Source organism: Aspergillus multicolor, assembly GCF_047715735.1.
Source record: "Aspergillus multicolor strain CBS 133.54 unplaced genomic scaffold BDW74scaffold_1, whole genome shotgun sequence".
NCBI classification, from domain to species: Eukaryota; Fungi; Ascomycota; class Eurotiomycetes; order Eurotiales; family Aspergillaceae; genus Aspergillus; species Aspergillus multicolor.
The window spans coordinates 1,434,484-1,452,186 of NW_027395952.1; the positions used below are offsets into that span (position 1 = coordinate 1,434,484).

The 17,703-nt window shown below is 54.6% G+C and overlaps 7 protein-coding genes across 7 annotated transcripts; 3 read left to right on the top strand and 4 right to left on the bottom strand.

Moving 5' to 3' along the window:
* Positions 1–988: 988 nt before the first annotated feature.
* On the bottom strand, positions 989–2,580 carry BDW74DRAFT_5093 (uncharacterized protein). Its single transcript, XM_073733003.1, has 2 exons — positions 1,543–2,580; positions 989–1,489 (listed from the first exon to the last, which is right to left on the bottom strand). The coding sequence occupies exons 1-2, from the start codon at positions 2,518–2,520 to the stop codon at positions 1,085–1,087; spliced, it is 1,383 nt and encodes a 460-aa protein (XP_073589763.1). The 5' UTR covers positions 2,521–2,580; the 3' UTR covers positions 989–1,084.
* A 288-nt stretch (positions 2,581–2,868) lies between these two features.
* On the top strand, positions 2,869–5,651 carry BDW74DRAFT_172492 (uncharacterized protein; the record flags this gene model as incomplete). The annotated part of the gene is made up of 2 exons (XM_073727548.1): positions 2,869–5,416; positions 5,470–5,651. 2 exons carry the CDS (start codon positions 2,869–2,871, stop codon positions 5,649–5,651), a joined length of 2,730 nt encoding a protein of 909 aa, XP_073589764.1.
* A 982-nt stretch (positions 5,652–6,633) lies between these two features.
* BDW74DRAFT_184580 (M protein repeat protein) lies at positions 6,634–10,540 on the top strand (the record flags this gene model as incomplete). Its single annotated transcript, XM_073730851.1, has 16 exons — positions 6,634–6,848; positions 6,903–8,130; positions 8,161–8,490; positions 8,521–8,751; positions 8,782–8,907; positions 8,941–9,018; positions 9,058–9,128; positions 9,165–9,244; positions 9,278–9,375; positions 9,406–9,571; positions 9,668–9,683; positions 9,729–9,778; positions 9,842–9,954; positions 9,988–9,993; positions 10,084–10,154; positions 10,203–10,540. 16 exons carry the CDS (start codon positions 6,634–6,636, stop codon positions 10,306–10,308), a joined length of 2,985 nt encoding a protein of 994 aa, XP_073589765.1. The 3' UTR covers positions 10,309–10,540.
* A 10-nt stretch (positions 10,541–10,550) lies between these two features.
* BDW74DRAFT_142328 (uncharacterized protein) lies at positions 10,551–12,184 on the bottom strand. The gene has a single exon (XM_073722706.1). It carries the CDS (start codon positions 11,537–11,539, stop codon positions 10,598–10,600), a length of 942 nt encoding a protein of 313 aa, XP_073589766.1. The 5' UTR covers positions 11,540–12,184; the 3' UTR covers positions 10,551–10,597.
* A 395-nt stretch (positions 12,185–12,579) lies between these two features.
* Positions 12,580–15,249, bottom strand: BDW74DRAFT_142330 (mitochondrial intermediate peptidase). The gene has a single exon (XM_073722707.1). The coding sequence runs from the start codon at positions 15,127–15,129 to the stop codon at positions 12,727–12,729; it is 2,403 nt and encodes an 800-aa protein (XP_073589767.1). The 5' UTR covers positions 15,130–15,249; the 3' UTR covers positions 12,580–12,726.
* Positions 15,236–16,389, top strand: BDW74DRAFT_142331 (MICOS complex subunit MIC26/MIC27). The gene is made up of 3 exons (XM_073722708.1): positions 15,236–15,349; positions 15,408–15,473; positions 15,552–16,389. Exons 1-3 carry the CDS (start codon positions 15,335–15,337, stop codon positions 16,209–16,211), a joined length of 741 nt encoding a protein of 246 aa, XP_073589768.1. The 5' UTR covers positions 15,236–15,334; the 3' UTR covers positions 16,212–16,389.
* Positions 16,319–17,626, bottom strand: BDW74DRAFT_5149 (putative Golgi reassembly stacking protein). The gene is made up of 3 exons (XM_073733019.1): positions 17,393–17,626; positions 17,250–17,333; positions 16,319–17,181 (listed from the first exon to the last, which is right to left on the bottom strand). The coding sequence occupies exons 1-3, from the start codon at positions 17,558–17,560 to the stop codon at positions 16,426–16,428; spliced, it is 1,008 nt and encodes a 335-aa protein (XP_073589769.1). The 5' UTR covers positions 17,561–17,626; the 3' UTR covers positions 16,319–16,425.
* Positions 17,627–17,703: the final 77 nt, after the last annotated feature.

Genomic DNA, 17,703 nt, shown 5'->3' on the forward strand with positions numbered 1-17,703 from the left:
TACAGCTTCCGCATAAAACATACGATTTGCGGGGGGTGGATTGAGATCCGCACAGATCCGCGGAATACGGCGTATGTTGTTACGGAGGGGGGGCGGAAAAGGGATACGGGGGAGGATAGGGAGGTGGACCTTGGAGCTGGGGAGATTCTCGTTGGTGGTGGGGTTGGAAGTGGGAAAGCAGCGAGCGCGGATGACCCGTTCGCGAAGATCGAGGGGAAGGTCGAGGATAAGAGGGTTGTTGACCAGGCGCAGGTGAGGATACTGGAGTTGCAGGAGCGGCAGCAGCGGGATTGGGAGGATCCGTATGAGGTGTCGCGGCGGCTGCGGAGGGGGTTCCGGGCGGAGAGGAAGGGGATTGAGAAGAGTGAGGCGGTTAAGGAGGCTCTTAAGGATAAGATGAGTTTGGGGATTGAGATTGTGGATGAGGTTGAGGAGGATGCTGTTCGGGCGGGGATGGTGGATTTTGAGGGTGGTCGTGCTGCTTCTACGCGCACGAGGCCTATGTTTCAGACGGGGTCGTCGTCTCGGTCTGGTGGGATTGATGATAAGAAGAGCAAGGGGCACAGTGGGAAGCGGAAAACGGCGGATCTGGTGGCGGAGCGCAAAGCGTTGTTTCGGAGTGAGTTGGCTGGGAATACTCGTGCTGCAGTTGATCCTTTTCTCAATGGATCTGGGAACAGTGTGAATGCCTGGGAGCCAGAGGTTAAGAAGAGGAAAGGCGATGGGAAAAAGGCCAAGCAAGGCACTCCCTGTCATGATGCTCAGGCTCCGGCTGAGAATGCTGGGAGTGGAATTCCCCAACCCGAACGTCGCGCAGAACCGCCAGACTTGAAGCAGACTGCGCCTCAGGCTCTTGGTTTGGTTGACTACGGGTCGGACTCGGAGTGATATGTGCTGGATGTCCTTTTGTTTGTATTTTGCGAAGGCGTTCAGGATTTGCTTGTTGAATGATACCCGGACGGACATTTTATAGGTATATAATTATATCATTTGCATTCTATATAGACATATCATATACTCGTGATCAAGGGGTTGTGACTCGTTACAGGGTTTGAATGGGAGCATGTAAAATGTTTACTGCACCTCACTTAGCCCACGGAGCTTTTGTCGCTGCATGGCCTTCAGCCGCAGAGTTACCAGTGGGAGCCGGCCCAGCCGGTTGCGACGTCGCCCAGGGCGCCCGAGTTGGACCCATCGGGCCCGGAGGAAATCTCGAGGTATCCGGCTGTGCGGAAGTAGGAACTCTAGGGACGTTCGTTGTTAAACCTGGAGCCTTATTACTTGCCCAAGGGGATCTTGTGCCTGATGCATCGGATTGCGGTGCGGATGATGGTTCATCCATTCGCCGCGTTGTAGCTGTGGTATGGGCATTCACCGCTGGGGGAGGTGCGTTAGGATCACGCTCCCAGCTGAACAATGAGCCGAACGGGAAGTGCTGCACTACAGGGAATTTTGAGAGTACCTCTGCGCTGTACATCTTGATCATGCCCTAGATAGATTCGTGAGTTATAGTAGGCTGGACAAGGGAGATGCAGAATGTACCTTGTTGATTTTAGCCCACCCGGCCGGGATACCGGATATGTCGTAGAGCATCGGGCTGTGCTCCCAGAATGGGCCACGCTTGACATCGTAGATGAATCCAATAGCGGAGAAATACAAATTGTCCTTCCTCTCTCGTTCGACGATATTTGCTTTGGTGACACCGCCTGGAGCCGGCGCGTTAGGCAGCGAGCCTTCTTCGGGGATGCGGTCCGATTCTGATATTGCGGGTGCTAGTTGCGCGGAGCCGAAGATGTACGGGATGAACGAGTGGTCGTCGAGGCCCCAGACCCCGTGCGAGCCGGCGGGTTCCAAAGTGTACCGCTTAATGATGGTTCGGACGAGTTCGAGATATGGCTGTATCACACCCAAAACGATCGCCCTTTCCTCCACACCGGGGCTGTTTTGAGGAAAGCCATGCAGCTTCCAAATACCAGCCAAGAATGCAAGGAAGCTCAACTCGTGTCCCGTTCCGTAGTCTAGTCTCTGCGGACTTCCCCAGCTCCCTAGAAAGTATGCCAGCAGCTCAACCTCCGCAGTCGGCGCGCCTGGCTCGGAAGATGGAGTCTGTAGGATTTCCTTGGACAAGCATTCCTCTAAGAAGCCTGCCGCCCGACTCTCCACTAATTCATACCATCTCCGAAAGGCGATATTGCCGAATCTGCGCGGGCCGGTGTTGGGGGGTGCTTCGTCGAGAATCGCTTCGAGTTTTGAGAGCAATTGTTGGAGCTGGCGCACGGGCGCGGAATATTCCACGGCTTCACTGTTTAGAGTATACGTTTGGACGCTTTCATCGGGGAGCTTCGTAGGAAATAGCGATCGGTTTAGCTGGAGGAGGAAGGTCATGAGATCGACGTAGGCTTTGGACGAAAGAAACTCGGTCACATCTTGCCCCTCGTTGATCCGTTTGCTGGGCTGCATGAAGGTGTGACCCGCCGACGTATCGAGCTTGGGGAGGACGCGAACTTGGGAGGGATCCATGTTTTTCAATTGCTTGTGGAAACAGTCAGACAGAGAAATAAATTGGAAGCTCTTGAGAAGATTGTGGAGGTGTGGGGTTGTTCCTGCTTGATCTCCATGACGCCATGGCCCATGAGGCACCGGCGGACACTAAGAAACGCTTGGACGCGCTTTGGCGGTTGCCAGGTCGATTTGACCTTATCAGCTGTCAACCCCAGAGCAACAACATTACTGACAATTTGAATCTATTCACTCACCGCACAGATGACCCGCCGAACGCACCCAGCAGATCTCAACGATCTATGACCCCGCCCTGATCTACTCATTATGCTTTTAAAGCCCCTGCCTTGACGAGGCTCTTCCCTTACGATGTCCTCGACGCGCTCCGCACGCTCGAGGTCAAAACGAAATTCCACATCGGCCGCTCTGAACATCCTCAACGACATAAAGAGGCCCAAACCGGCCGATGAACGCGGAACGCAAAGTGCTCGCCCTGCACGGCAAGTGCGCAATGTCCCTCGAGCCCCGCGGAGAGATCTTTTTGATATACCGCGACCTCCTGAACCTGCGCCGTCGCGAAGCCCAGCTATTCAATCATCACCGCTGGCTGCTGTTGGGCTCAATCGCCGGAGTACGCGCGCACCGTCGGATATCTGGGATAGCTTGTATGATGAATATGATGAAGCGAGTGTCTCTTCTGAATCATCGCACAGCCCTGCCACCGAGTCATCGCCGCCCGTCGCTCCTGAGCCTACCCCGCATCGTCTGTCTACGCGCCTAAGAAGTGTACGAACCCAGAACGATGAACAACGCAGTCCGCGTCGGACTTCAATTCGAGCCAAGCGCGCAGACGTCAACTACCAAGAAAACGAAGACGGTATTGAGGAAGGGGATTCATGGCAGCCGTACAGCGAAGAGGTTGATGAAGAATCTGAGAGCGCGACTGGTGAGCAAGATACCGTCTCGAGGGAGGAAGATAATGACCTCCTCAATATTGAACTCTTTTCCGATGAAGATAGAGAACCGTCGCCTTCGGCTCTCCAGCTTGGCGAGACTCTTGAACAAAGTGGACGGTTTCAGTCGACCTCATCTACTCCTGATAAGAACGCAACTCTTCACCATGTTCCCAAATCAATCACTAAAAGCCCACGAGTCCAGTTGAGTACGGAGAAATCTCACAAATCTACACCGACGGCGGCAGCACGGAATCCCTCGGTGGTGATTAGCAGCCCGAATAACGTCCCAGAAACACCGTTGTCAAGGCGGTCAACTCGAATCCGACCACAAACATCGGAGGTACGAGATGACGATGGAGATGTGGAGATGGATGAGCCTGCGGACGAAACATTGCGTGATAACGATGTGGAAATGGACGGCCAAGAGGACTGGGGAGTGGAAGACGGCGATGATATAGGCTCTTCTGATGGAGTTGAGGATTCATCCAATCCATATGATAGCTCCGGCTCCAGTCTCTTTGTACGCCAGAACTCCCCAGAACGCCACCCTTTGCCGACCACACGGCCCAAGGGTAAGAAACTCCCGCAGGCCGCGAGTGGTCATAAGAACCGGTCTAGCAAATCGGTCAATGCGCCATCGCTACTCTCAAAGCCTCCGGAGGCTTCAGGATCTCGTCGAAGACAGCCTACGGCAAAGGGTGCTCCGAGCGAACCACGACGGTCTGGCCGACTGACTATGAGATCCGCAGCCAACTCTAAGCCAGCAGCTCAAAAACCTCCAGGGGCCTTGGGGCGAAGATGGTCGCCTGCGGAGGAAGCCACAGGTACACTCCGACGGTCTGACCGACTGAATACGCGGTTGTCTGTAGACACTGCGCTAATAACTCAACAATCGCCGGAAGATTCGGGCCCCGGCAGAAGACCATCGTCAACGCAGGAAGCACCGGCCCGAGCACGGCGGTCTGATCGAATGATTGCACTTTCTACTGCCGATCATGAGTCGGTGACTCGAGAATCCCAGGAGACTTCAACGTCCCTTTCGCAGGATGCACCTAGCAGACGACGGCAGTCTGATGACCATCATGTACCCCTATCACACCAGTCTTCTCCAACACGCTCTACAAGTAGCTCTACCCCCGAAGAACTGAATGAACCTCTAACAAGTCGAAGAATAAGGGGCCGACGCAGTCGCTTGGTCCTGAATCACTTCGGTCACGAAAGCTCTGAACCAGAAAACACCTACCCTCAGAGCAAAGAGGCTATGCAATTAGGCCAGCAGCAGCAAAACTGGAAGCTACTCATCCGCCTGTCTCACAAAATGAAGGAAAATTTCAACCCTGCCTGGAAAGAGATATTCCGGGATATTATGGAACCGATTGACTATCTACGACAGTGGTATGATGGACTATCCCAGCTCCCAGAGCCACCTCGAGGATTCTCGACAAATGATGCACGTTTGCACCGGAAACTGCTCGAAAGCCTTCTGGGCCTAGGCAATCGAGCACTAGACTATATTCATGATGTGGTGGTCGAAGACAAGCGACCGAAACGAGGATGTAGGCTGTTCGAAAGATTCGAGGCCTGCATCCTCCCAGCCATAATAGAGCTGACTTTCGCCATATTTGACGCGTATCACTCAGATCCTAAGGGCTTTTCTGAAATATATGATCATCTTCATGGTGCTTTGTCCGTGCTTTATAATATTTGTGACCGGATGACAATCCTAACCAAGGAGCGATATGTGCTCACCACGACGAAAACCACGAATCTGCTGCGCCCTTTACAAAAACTTATCGAAGCTTCGGAGTTGGGCTTGCTTGAACCCACCGAGACCCAGTTGCCTGACCGAGATGTCGAAGAGGTCGAGTCATCCGATGAAGATATGTCCTTGCATCCGCCCGCCACACCGTTTACGGATGCTGAAGGCCGTGCTCTTCTAGATGGCCTACTCAAGCATCAAGGTATGTCTCCGAACTTCATTTCTATCCCGAAATTATGCTAACTGCGTTATTAGGTCCAAGAAGATACGTCGAGATCATCAGGGATTATAGCGAAGAGCTGGTGGGCAGAACTATAAGCGAGCTACAAGACGAAGCACGGTATATATGCGCTAAGTTTTTACCTCAGATTGAAGAGGAGCTGCGCACCAGAGAGGGGCAGGAGAAATGGCAGTGGCTGCTCAGTGTGCAGGAGTAGTAGTCTAGGATCTATACTAAGAGATAGCGAGGCCGAGGTGTAGTATAGCACCGAACCATGGAACCGAGTCTGGAACCACACAACCTCAACAGTCAACAATCAACAATCAACATTTACCCCTGACGTGTTATTTACGCCGAGTCCTCCTTAGCATCTCCTCATCCCATCCATGATTACATTTTCACTCTACTCCTCGTATCTCCTTTGCTGAAAGTAGGTCATTACCCGAACAGGTTTAGCGTACAGGTGACCTGTTCCTTCCCCTCTTTCCACCTTTCGCTCCCTACTCTTTTGCGTTGTCGGTCTCTTGTCTGCGAGTCTGCGTTGTTCCTGCTGTTCGAGTTGACCATTAATTTCCCACCTTTTTTTTCTTCTGCCTAATACTTACCCCCTAATATTTGATAATTCGTTTTTGCCCAATCATTGATTTCTGCTTGCTGTTATCTTTGCAGCTCAAGTACGTGTTTGGCGGCCGTTTAGTTTCCGTCCCCAACTCGTTGCCTCGGACTCACCACTAACAACTCATTCTTCACCCCGTGCAGTATACGACCCAATAGCCTCACGCAGCTAGCTCGTTGAGTGCCTCGACTTTGCAATTGGACGTTGGCAACGTGGTACGGGTGAGTTGTCAACTGCCATATCCCCTGCAGTCGCATCTCTACCCGAATCAGAAAGGAGTTGTGTCTGGCGCTTCTCAGGTATCAGGGGCAGCCTTGTATTGATGCTTTGGGCGATGATATTACTCTCCTGGCATTGCCTCGCCTTGGAATTCTGCTCCTCCATAATCCTCACGGTCTCCCTCGCATGCTTGGTACTATCTTCGCGCGGCGGTGTACCTCCGCTCGTATTTTTGCTTTTTCGGAGCTAACCTAGATCCCTGCAAAGCTCTAGAACTTTTTTTCTGTTAGACCGCCGACCGCCCGGGATCTCCTTTTCTATCGCATAACCCCCCATTCGCCTATCCCAGATACCTATACGCGCAATGTCGTCTGTGGAGGAACCTGTCGCCCCCGCTCCTCCGGTGGAGGTCGATGCGGAGGATGTGCCCCCCGTTACCCCTGTGGAATCAAGTGCTATCTCTGGCAGCGAGGAGCCAGTCACAAGCCCCGATACTTCCAAGGACAAGGAGAATGTGAGGGCGTCTCCGGCTAAGAAGACCGCAACGACCACGACTAAGCGTCCCATTTCGTCCGGAACGTCTGCCACCAAACGACCTACCTCGATGTCCGGCCTCAAGACTACTCCATCTAGCACTCGCACCCCAGGAACGAATGGAAGCACCCTCGGAAAGCCCCCGACTCGCCCAACTACTACGTCTGGGACCGTTCGCAAGCCATTGAGCACATCCACTACTTCCTCTCACCGCTCTCGACCATCCCTCAGCTCAGCCGATGAGAAATCGCGATCTGTGGCCAGTTCTGGTGATGAGAAGCGAGGAATCACTGGGTCCGCTAAGCGTATGTCGCTTGTGGGCACCACCACCAGAGCCCCTGTGAAGTCAACGACCTCCACTCTGGATCGCCGGTCCAGCATTGCATCCACCACCGGCGCGCGTACCTCAACTCTTTCCTCGACGAGACCTGCCACCAAGCCGGCAACTACGACGACCCGACCCACCGCTTCCACGACGTCTACAAGAACGGCCACAAGACCAACAACAACCGCCACAAAGCGATTGAGCACCGCGCCAAAATCTTCCGAAGAGGATGCAGCTAAGTTGCTAGCTCTTCAGACACAACTCGCGGAGAGGGAAGCTACAATTGAGAACCTTAAGGCGGAGCTGGAGGCTGTAAATGAGAAACTAGCACAGGCACCGAAGGCCGAGTCAGCTGAAGGAACCGAGTCGGAGCAGAGTGACTCCACGACCGCTCTCCAGGAGCAGCACGCTGCGGAGATCAGCCGATTGGTGGCCTCTCATGAGGAGCAGATCAAGGGCTTGCGCACTCAGCTCGAGGAAGCGGAGGCGAGAACGAAGGAGATCGAGGAGAAGTCATTGAAGGCTTTGGAGGATGCATCCCAGGCGGCCGCTTCTCAAGGCGATGAAAAGCTTGCTGCGGCTCTCGAAGAGCTGAAGAGCTCTCACCAAACCCAACTCGAAGCTCTCGAGAGCGAGCTGGAGGCTCAGAAGGCTGCAGCCGCCGGTTACGCGGAGCAGATTGACTCTCTCAGGACCGAACTGCAGTCCAAATCGGACGGCCTGGAAGCGGCCACCAAGGGATTTGAGACCGAGAAAGCATCCGCCCTTGAGGAGCTGCGTGCGGAGCTGCAGGCGGAAATCGAAACCCTGAAACAATCAAAGGACGAGGCCGTCCGCGCCGCCGAGGAAGCCACGAAGGGATCGATTGCCGCTCTAGAGGAGAGGGTTACTTCGCTTCAATCTCAACTTGCAGCGGCCGAATCAGCCACTAGTCAAGGCCAGGAGCAAACCGCCGTCCAGCTTGCGGAGAAGGAGAAGGAGGTCGCCGAATTGAGGGACGCTGTTAATGCCGCCCAGGCACAGCTTGAACAGGCAGGAGAAAGTGCCGCTAAGGATCTTGACGAGAAGCTGAAGGCTCTCGAAGCTGGTCACGAGGATATGATTGCCCAGCTCAAGGCACAGCATGACGAGGCTTTGGCTTCTGCCGCCAGCTCACACGCCGGTGAGCTTGCCAACGCAAAGGCTGCTACGGAATCGCTCAAGGCGCAGCATGACGAGGCCTTGGCTTCTGCTGCGAGCTCTCACGCCGATGAACTTGCCAGCGCTAAGGCTGCTACGGAATCGTCCGGCGCTGCCCATGCGCAACAACTCGAAGAGCTCCAGGCCTCTCTTGACAAGGTCAAGGACGATGCACTGAGCGAGGTACAGGCGACCCACCAGAGTGAATTGCAGTCTCTGCAGCAGAAGCTTGATGATGCCGAAGAGTCTCTCCAGAAGACCCGCCAGGCTCTGGAGGAGGGCGCAACCGCCGCCCAAACACAAGCAATTCAGGAAATCGAAGCTCTCAAGGATAAGTGCAACACATTGGAATCACAATTATCCACTGGACAAGAAGAAATCAAGGTCCTTCAGGCCGAGATCCAGGCCAAGCAGGAGCAGGCTGACGCACTTCAGCAGAACCTTGTCACGTTTGAGACTAAACTCAAGGCCAAGGATGCGGAGCAGGAAGGCGAAATTAAGGCTGCTCAAGAACGCGCTGCAGCGGCAGAGAGGGCTCTAGACGAACATGCCCAGACGCTGGAAGCGCTCAAGACCAATCATGCTGCAGAACTTGAGAGAGTTAAGACTAGTGCGTCCGGACCGCTGCAACAGGCGCTTGAGGAACTTCAGTCCAAATACCATGAATTGCTGTCGAACAACAATGACTTGGAGACCACTCATGCCGGCAAGGTTGAAGCGCTTGAGACTGAACTCAAGTCTACCATGGAGCGCGTCGCCTCGCAGAGTGCCGCTCATGCGAAGGAGCTTGCCGACCTTCAACAACAGCACGAGGAAGCCAAGTCCAAGCTTCACACTGAGCTGCAGGCATCTCTCAGCTCCAAGGCTGCTGAGGCAGACTCCGAGCACAGCAGAGCCATTGAGGAACTCCTCACACTACAAGAATCCAAGCTTTCCGGTCTTCGCGCAGACCTGCAATCCTCACACGAAGCTAAGCTTGATGAGCTTCGTACGGCCCACGATGCTGCTCTTGCAAACCTCACGACTCAGCTCACTGCCGCTCAGACCGCCGCGCAAGATAGTTCCGTGGTTGATGGCTTGAAGGAAGCTATTGCCGAGCTGGAGAAGAAACTGGCCACCGCCGAGCAGTCCGCCACCGACTCCAAGACTCAGCATGCCGCCGAGCTTTCTCTTATCGAAAAGGATAAGAACGAGTGGGAGCAGAAGCACCAGGCAACGACCGCTCGCATCGAAGAGCTTGAGAGGCTTTTGGCCGCTTCTGAGGGTACCCGGTCAGACTTGGAGACCGCGACGAAGCAGGTTCTCGCCACTCAAGAGGAGCTGTCGCAACTCCGAGCTAAATATGATACTGTTGCCAAAGAATTAGACGAATCAAAGTTGCACAACGCTGCGACCGAGGAAAGGCTCGGCCGGGGCGAAAGGGAACTGAATGCTCAGATTGACAAGAACATGAACCTCCTCAACCAGCTGGGTGAAGTCGAGTCGTCCATCTCGGGCAGCCGCAAGCATATCCGCGAGCTTGAAGCCGAATTAGCAGCTCTGAAGGCCGATAAGGATACCCCGAAGCCGATCAACGTGGGGTTGGAAGGCAGCCAATGGGCAGCTGATGACGAGTCGCCGGCCACCGAGAAAGACCAGGCAGCCACAGTGGAAGGTGAGGACATTGGTTCATCGATCGAGGGAACGGTGGGACCTCCCCGTCTATGACCGTAGTCGTCTCCCCTCGGAGACCTGTCATGTGGAAATTTTACTGATCGGTCCTTCTTTTCTACGCAGATGGCCAGCATCCAGGAGCAGCTTAAACACATTCGATCTGCCAATGACGACTGGTATGACGAGCATCGTCGGTAAGTGCTCACCTACTCAATCCAGAATGCCACAGCTGACTGTCCTAGACTCGTTGGCGAACTTGCACAAGTTTCACGGCGAGCGTCGCCCAATCCACCCAGCCAGTCTGCGACACCGCAGCCTGAGACGGTAATTGAGGTCGCCTCGCAATGAAAGTATCTGTATGGGACAGGTCCGGTCTGAACCAGGCCTAGCGAGTTTCTTCCATTCCTTTTTCTTTGTATTTGCCTTGTATAGGATTAAGATGTATGTAATAAAGTGCTCAGGATACCCGATTCAAGTACCGTTGCCGTGGATTGTTGCTATATGTGGTTCGGTATCTGGGTAGCGATGAATATATTATCTGCAGGACATTACTATTATTGACTATTGACATGAATCGGTGAGAAATATACCGATACACAGCTCTTTGAGTATATATAAAATTCGCCGATGGGTCCAGTCATGCAACGTGGTGTGCCCGGCTCCACGGCCACCACGAAAATCGTATTGGTAAGCACCTCGTCAAGTGTTGCCTCTTTCGTTTCTGCTTATCTTTCTCAAGCTTCTCCATCTCCCGCTGTTGTTGGATCTCGTATCGTGCTGGGGTGAGAATCCCCGGGGGCGGCGATGGCGGTCTAGGCAACACCCATGACGACGGATGATAGCCGTGCGCACCTAGCGGCAGGAAGCTTATCTGCGAGACCCGCTCTGGAGGAGCATCAATTGTTTCTGGCGCCAATGAGTTCTGGTAATCCGCCCATGTCTCGGACGTGGGAAGCCGCGGAAGAGGCCGCGCCGGCGTGTTGTGGAAGTGGACTGGCGAAGAGGTGAATGCTCGACAGAAGGCAGCGTAATTATCGGCGAGCACGAGATCCTCTTCCTCCTCATCTGCGTTGCCAAATCTCCCAGCTTGACTACCGTTTCCGAGATCGGCTACATACTGGTTATGCCGATGGACACGGTGACGATGTGGTCCGTCCAACCCGTATCCGGATCCGTACCCGCTCGCCGGATTCTCGTAGTCATAGTCAAAGTCGGTGAAGTGGTGCTGGCTCGCTGAGATGCTGAGAGAGAGATCATGCGGGATCTTGATGGTTGATGACGGTTGACTGTCAGACTGCGAGAAGTCCGTGTCCGTGTTTGTATTTGTGTTTGAGGCTTTGGCGGCGTTGTTCTCCAGCGTATAGTGCGGGAGATCGTGGTTGAGCGTGGTATCTGTATCATGGCCAGAGCCTTGACGGGGCAGTGGCAGCTGGAGATGCGTTGACAGCCATCGTTTCAGCCGTAATGTAGAGGGCGTTCTGACGGGTATTGCAGAGGACGAGGGCGCAGACTCTGAGGTCGTGGTCGAAAAGGAAGACGAGGAGAAGGAACGGCTGGATGTTGAGTGTGGTAGAGGCATGGTGAGTGAGTGAGTGAGTGAAGCACTAGATCTGGATCTGGATCTGGACGCCGCTCACCCCGTGCGTCTGTGTGTTTGCGGGGCAGTGGTACTTATGAGATGAGGTGAGATTTGTGAGAGCAACAGCATGGATGTGGCGAACGGCCTGGCTTGAACTAGAAAAGAGAGAAAGAGAGCGAGAGACATGGACTGGGGGTGGCAAAGCCCCAGCTACCTGCGCCTGGAGTAGACAGGGAAGGCCTGTTCGGATGATAATCGGAGGATTGAAAGAAGCAGTAGCAAAGCGAGAAACAAGAGAAACAAGAGAGACAGTGACACGGGAAAAAGCACGCAAGTGCTCTAGAGCTACAGCCACTGCCAGCCTGGAGCTCGGCTGCTCTTTCCTTGATGCGATGTCATGTACATGTACCGGTAGTATGTGCGTATGTACTCCAGAGGCCCACAGTGTATGGAGTACGGAGTACAGAAGCTGTAGGGTCCAGTGAGCTGGCCGGTGCGAGTACGACGCTGCTACATTATTATTATTGTCGTGGAACGTAGCATGCTGTAGCCCCTAGCAAACTACCGTACCGGTATTGCCAGTTTCCGGATAGAAACTAGAAATAGACGGGGTTGCCCACGGGGAAATAAGATGGAGCTGGAGCTGTAGCTGTAGTAGTGGTACTTGTCTGACGTGTTCAAGAAGAGAAGCTGAAGTCGCTTGAGTAACGGCGGTGGAGGGGAGTGAGACATGTCCAGAAAAGATCCAATGGAGCGAGACGGGAGGTGGCGAGCGAGAAATAAGCCGACGAGTGCGACGTGCTCCGAGGCTCTAGAGGCTGCAATGGAATGGTGGACGACGTCGTCCCAAGCCTCCTGACTGACGGCCGTTGCAGCGGCGCTACTGTCACATCCCTGCTGGAGATCAAATCACTTGCAGCGCCGCGCATGTGGCTGGCTGGCTGCTATAGTTAGCCGAGATTCAACAAGACTTTCATATAGATGGCGGCAACGATTGTATTGCATGTGACCTGTGGGATGGTAGAGTCGGTGAACAGGAATAACACATTGACTTGACTTGCTATTAAGGCTATTAGATAGACCAAGCAAGCTGCGGTATGTAGACATTATATATTCGTCAATAGTCTATAATCTGGATATAATACAGCAAGGCCGCATTATCAGGATCAGGACCAGGTGACCACTGATCAGCCTGATACCCCATCGCGGCCAAGTCCCCACCTTCCAACTTCACGCATCGCCTCGTCGCCTCCTTCGACAAGGCGACCGTTGGCGTTCGACGGGTTCTGCTCTCCAAGAACCCCCGCAACGCATTGCCAGCCGTTGCGCCCCCCGCCCCACCGCAGAACCTCATTCTTGTACCGTTCGCCAGCGGAGCGGTCAACGGCTGCAGCTCCAGCCCCGAACACGTCTTCCCACAGCTTATTGGCGATGGCGCGGTCGAAGATGTAGCTGTAGTACGTGGCGCCATATCCATACAGGTGTCCAAAGAACCCCTGCCAGGAGGTTGTAGGGCGCCCGTGTTGGTCTACTGGGTCTGGAAGGCTGGCGTGCGTCGAGTAGACCTGCTGATAAAGCTGGGTCGTGTCAAGGAAGGAGTTCTCGGTGGTGGTTGTGTGATAGGCTTGATCGACAAGTGCCATGAGAATCTGGGCCTCGTTTTCAACGGCCCCGTAGATGGCGCCGTGGGCGGCCCGGTCCTGAGCCATATGGTGGATCATGGCCTCGGACAGGGGTTCGTCGGTTCGCCAATGGCGAGCGTAGAGAGCTAGCACGGACGGGTCGGTCGCGAAACGTTCCATCAGTACCGACGGCAGCTCCGCGAAATCAGTTGCGCAACGCGTACCTGAGATGGACTGCAACCGGGTCTGGCCCAGAATGGAGTGCAGGGCGTGTCCCATCTCGTGGAAGAGCGTGCGCACGCTGTGCTCGCTAAGCAGTGATGGAGTGGCAGGCGAAGGCTCAGGGAAGTCGCACACAAGAGCAATCGTAGGTAATTGACGGAGTGTTTTGGATTCCGTGTCAATTGCTGTTGCCATACCATCGTTCGGGTGAGCTACAAGTCCGGATCCGTCCATCGCTGCGGACTCGGCAATTTCCTCTTGCATAATCTCCCTGGCACACCTCAAAGTGAAATGAGCCGGATTAGGGTGTTTGCCAGGGCGAGAGAACAAGTCGCAGTAGATGACGGCCAGTGGACGGTTTGCCTCATCTACTACATCTAACCGACGAACATCGGATGTCCAGGTCTCGCCAGGAGAAGTCTCACGTGGGACCAAACGAACGCCATAAAGGCGATCAAAAAGACGAGACAGCCCCTGCATCACCGTTCCAAGTGAGAAGAACTCAGGAATGGCAGCCAACTTCCGCGACTTGCGGGTCTGTTGGGCGGTTTCATATTCTCGTACGCGCTGGTGAACGTAGTATGCGTGATCCCAGGGCTGCAGCTGGCTCCCCTTTTGTGCCTGCAGCTGGGCCAATTCTTCGTGAACATCGGGACGGTTGCTTGTCATAAGAGTGGTCAGAAACTCGGACACGGCAGCAGGGCTCCTGGCCATCTTGTCATTCAAGGTCATATGCGCAAAGGTCTTGAAACCTGCGAGCTTAGCTAACTCTGTGCGCTTGGCCAGCAACTGTTCAAGACGCTCAATCTGCCGCGAGCTTGCAGTGCGCGTAGCCTGGTATATCTCGCGACGAACTCCCTCATCATGAGCCGAACGTAAGGCTAAGCGGGGGATCAACCCGGAAGTGGGAACGGCGGCGGAACGGGGGTTCCATCGCCTGATCTGCTGAATCAACATAGGATCCAGGCCACGAAGATCATTCGTGCGCAGAACAATATGCGATCGCGCTGGTTCTGCGCCATGGGCAAAAGCTGACCCTAGCTGGCTGATCTCGTTGGAGAGAGTGACGAAGCGCTGCCGCTCAGGCGGAGGCATATGGATTGCCGAATTGGCAAAGTCCTGGAGGAGGATACGGGCGACAATGGTCTCCTCGGAGGACCAATGTGCCGTGACCTCCGGCTTATTCAATGCGGTACGTAGCTGATCATGCAGGCCGGTTGTGGTGTTGAGCACATTCATATACTCGAACATTAAGGCATATGCCTGAGTGGCCGCCTCTTGGACGGGCAGATCCGGATGAAAGGCCCGGATAAAGTCGGACAGATCTATGACGCGACACAGCAGGTCGCTGAGACGGTCCAACTGACGTACTAGATTCCGGTATTCATCGATCGTCGACGCGGCGAGGACTCGAGATACTATCGCCTGACATTTCTGCAGCGACACCTGGGCGAAATCGCGAAATCCATCGGGACTGGTCAAGTACTGGTTCTGTACAAGGCCGGTCGGCTTCCGGTCGGGAGAGAAGGATGACGACTCGGAGAAATCGCGCCAAAAGGACTGCGAGTCAAAGACTCGGCGGAGGGTACTGTCGTCGGATCTCTTGGAGATCGAGGAATGGATAGGAGTGGCAGACGCAGAGGTAGAAGCAATATTTCGAAAGGCGGAGGTGGTGGTGATGGAGCGACGGCGCAGGCGTGGTCTTGGTTGTAGCCGACAAGTGCGACAGATCCACGGTCTTAGCATATTAGTCTGGTAGAGGCCTAGTATAGTACATTAGAGAAAGAATGAAAGAAAAGAACAGGCCCCTCAAGGGAAAGAGTGACGAAGTATGGGGGATGGACGAGGACGAGCAACCGACTGCGGCCGAAAAAACTTGGCACTTTTCTCTAGACTTCATTCCATCATCTCAACCTCTTCTCTTCCTAATCCTCCATCCATTGCCCGCACCATGGCCATGTACCAGGTACTTGCTGCCGGATACCTCACTTGTTGCTGTTCCTGCTAATCAATTGCCCTTCCAGCGACTCTCTGCGTCCCTGTTGGCCGGAGCCGTAGCCTTCTATCCCCGGCCAGCTCTTGCCGAGGACGTATGTTTATTGCTAGGCCCGCCCCGGTGTTCACGGGCTAGGAATACCTTCGCTTGACCAAATATCTAACTATAACAGAGGAAACCTATCTACGATGACTACCCCGTCGAGTCGCCCATCAACCCCGTCGCAGCTACTCCCGAACCCATTCCCGCGTCAACTCCCGAACCTACACCAATCACTACAGCTCTCTCCAGCACTCCCACGAAGGCGCCCTCATCCCCAACGCCCACCGACCTCCTAACCACCCAAGTCCGCCAGGGTCGTCTCTTCCTCTACCAGCAGTTCCGTGCCGCCGAGGTCGGCTTCAACGACATCCTCTCCCGCGCCCTCCACATCGAGAACGCCTTCACCAACACCATTGCCTCGCTAGCGCCCTCCCCGGAGTCAGGCGAGAAGATCCTGCCCGGCGGTATTTACGTCGTCGTTGCCGCCATGGCCGGTTCCATTGTTGCCCGTAATCGCGGCCGCTTCCTGCGCGGCACCACCCCGTTGGCCTTCGGTACGATCGCGGCTTGGTCTCTTCTTCCTGTGACCATGCGGAATGTCTCCGACTTGATCTGGCAATACGAGAAGCGCGTCCCCGTTGTTGCGGACAACCACCTCTACCTCCGGGAGCGGGCGGAGTACATTTGGACCACAGGTGTCGCTCACAGCGCCATGGCGCGTGCTCAGATGGAGGAGAAGATCGGGGATGCTCGGAAGAAGCTGGAAGAGGTCGTGAGCAAGGGACACTAAACGGGCTTACGTTTCCTACGCTCTTGCTTCCGTTTCTTCTGGTATTTTTGTTTCGCTCATCTACATCGTGATAGCGGTTGGGCGGTGTCCCTATAGCGCATGTATCTGTAAAGGGTTTCCGATGAACAGGTTCTAGACAGTTCATTTTCGTTTGTACTATTGATAAATCATGACAGCGCCGAGAACACCTGCTGCAAGTCGTAACGCATCTCTTCTATTCCGTAGCCGTCTGCTCCTGTGGTTGCCCAACCTTGGGCGGCGGAGGCAGCGGTGTTCCTCTCCGCGACGGTACGTGATCTTGCTCCTTGCTCTTCTGCTCACCCTCTGCGAAGTAATCGTCAAAAGCTTTATGAGGTGACGCCCTCGCGTTCCCCCGCTTCTTCCCATGGTGTGATACCTGGGGCGCCGAAGCTGCAGGTGCCCACGGCGGAGGGGAGCTCATATTCGCGGGGACAAGGAATTGCGGTGGCTGTACTGCAGCTGCCGGTGGAAGGGACGAAACCGACGGTTCAGAAACAGGAGTCGACACTCCATCCGCGCGCGTCTCGAACACCACTTCCCCGGGCCCCTCGACCTCCTCACCCAATCCCACCGGCAGTCGATGCAGTGCTCCAAAGCCCAGCTCTGCCCCCAGCGCACCCTCACCACCCCAGCCTCGTGTTGGCACCAGATTGACTGACCGCACCACGTCAAACTCGCTGTTATACACCCATAATACTAGAGTGCGGTTGAGGTGATCTTCGACTAGTTCTCCCAACGCTGATTCCCCCCGTAATGTCCCGCTGGGTGTGCCGATGATGTAGTCAGAATGTGGGAGGAGTCCTGCCCTGTAGGCTGGACTCAGCGGCGATGGAATATTTAGAACATGCCAGATGTTTTGCGTAGAGGAGAGCGGGGCTAGCTGGAGGGCGAGTCCTAGGGTTGGGTCGGATGGAGGGACGGCGATCGAGATAGTATGCGTTCGTTGGCCCTGCATCAGAGACAAAAACATCATTGTTAGCCTAGACTGGCACGGGATGTAAGAAACGGAGGTCCTACCTTTGCGCTCCAGACTGCAAAGGTGACTCGAGACCCGGCGCAATTGCGGACTTCGGTTGCAAAGAGGTTTGGGTCGGGATCATCCTATAGCTATGAGTTAGAAATCTCTCAATATGACGAAGGGGGTAACGAGGCAAACGCACGATCAAACGCCCGTTTATCCCGACAATGAAATCAAACCACGGCTCTAGCGGTACCTCGGGGTCCTTATTGCGGAGGACCTGGAATCCAAAGGCATTATCGGGCCGTGATTGCTGGGAGCCGGGCTCGGAGTCTAAGCGACCAATGAACCGATTCAGAGCCCCGAACATTCTGAAGTGTACTCAATGGTTAAGATAAGTCAAATATAAAGGAAGTCTGGGGGATGGTCATTGCCGTGATGAAGCTGTCCTCAAATGTGGAGATGCAAACAAGACAAACCCGCGGTTATCAGTAGATTTCGATGCGGATCGGA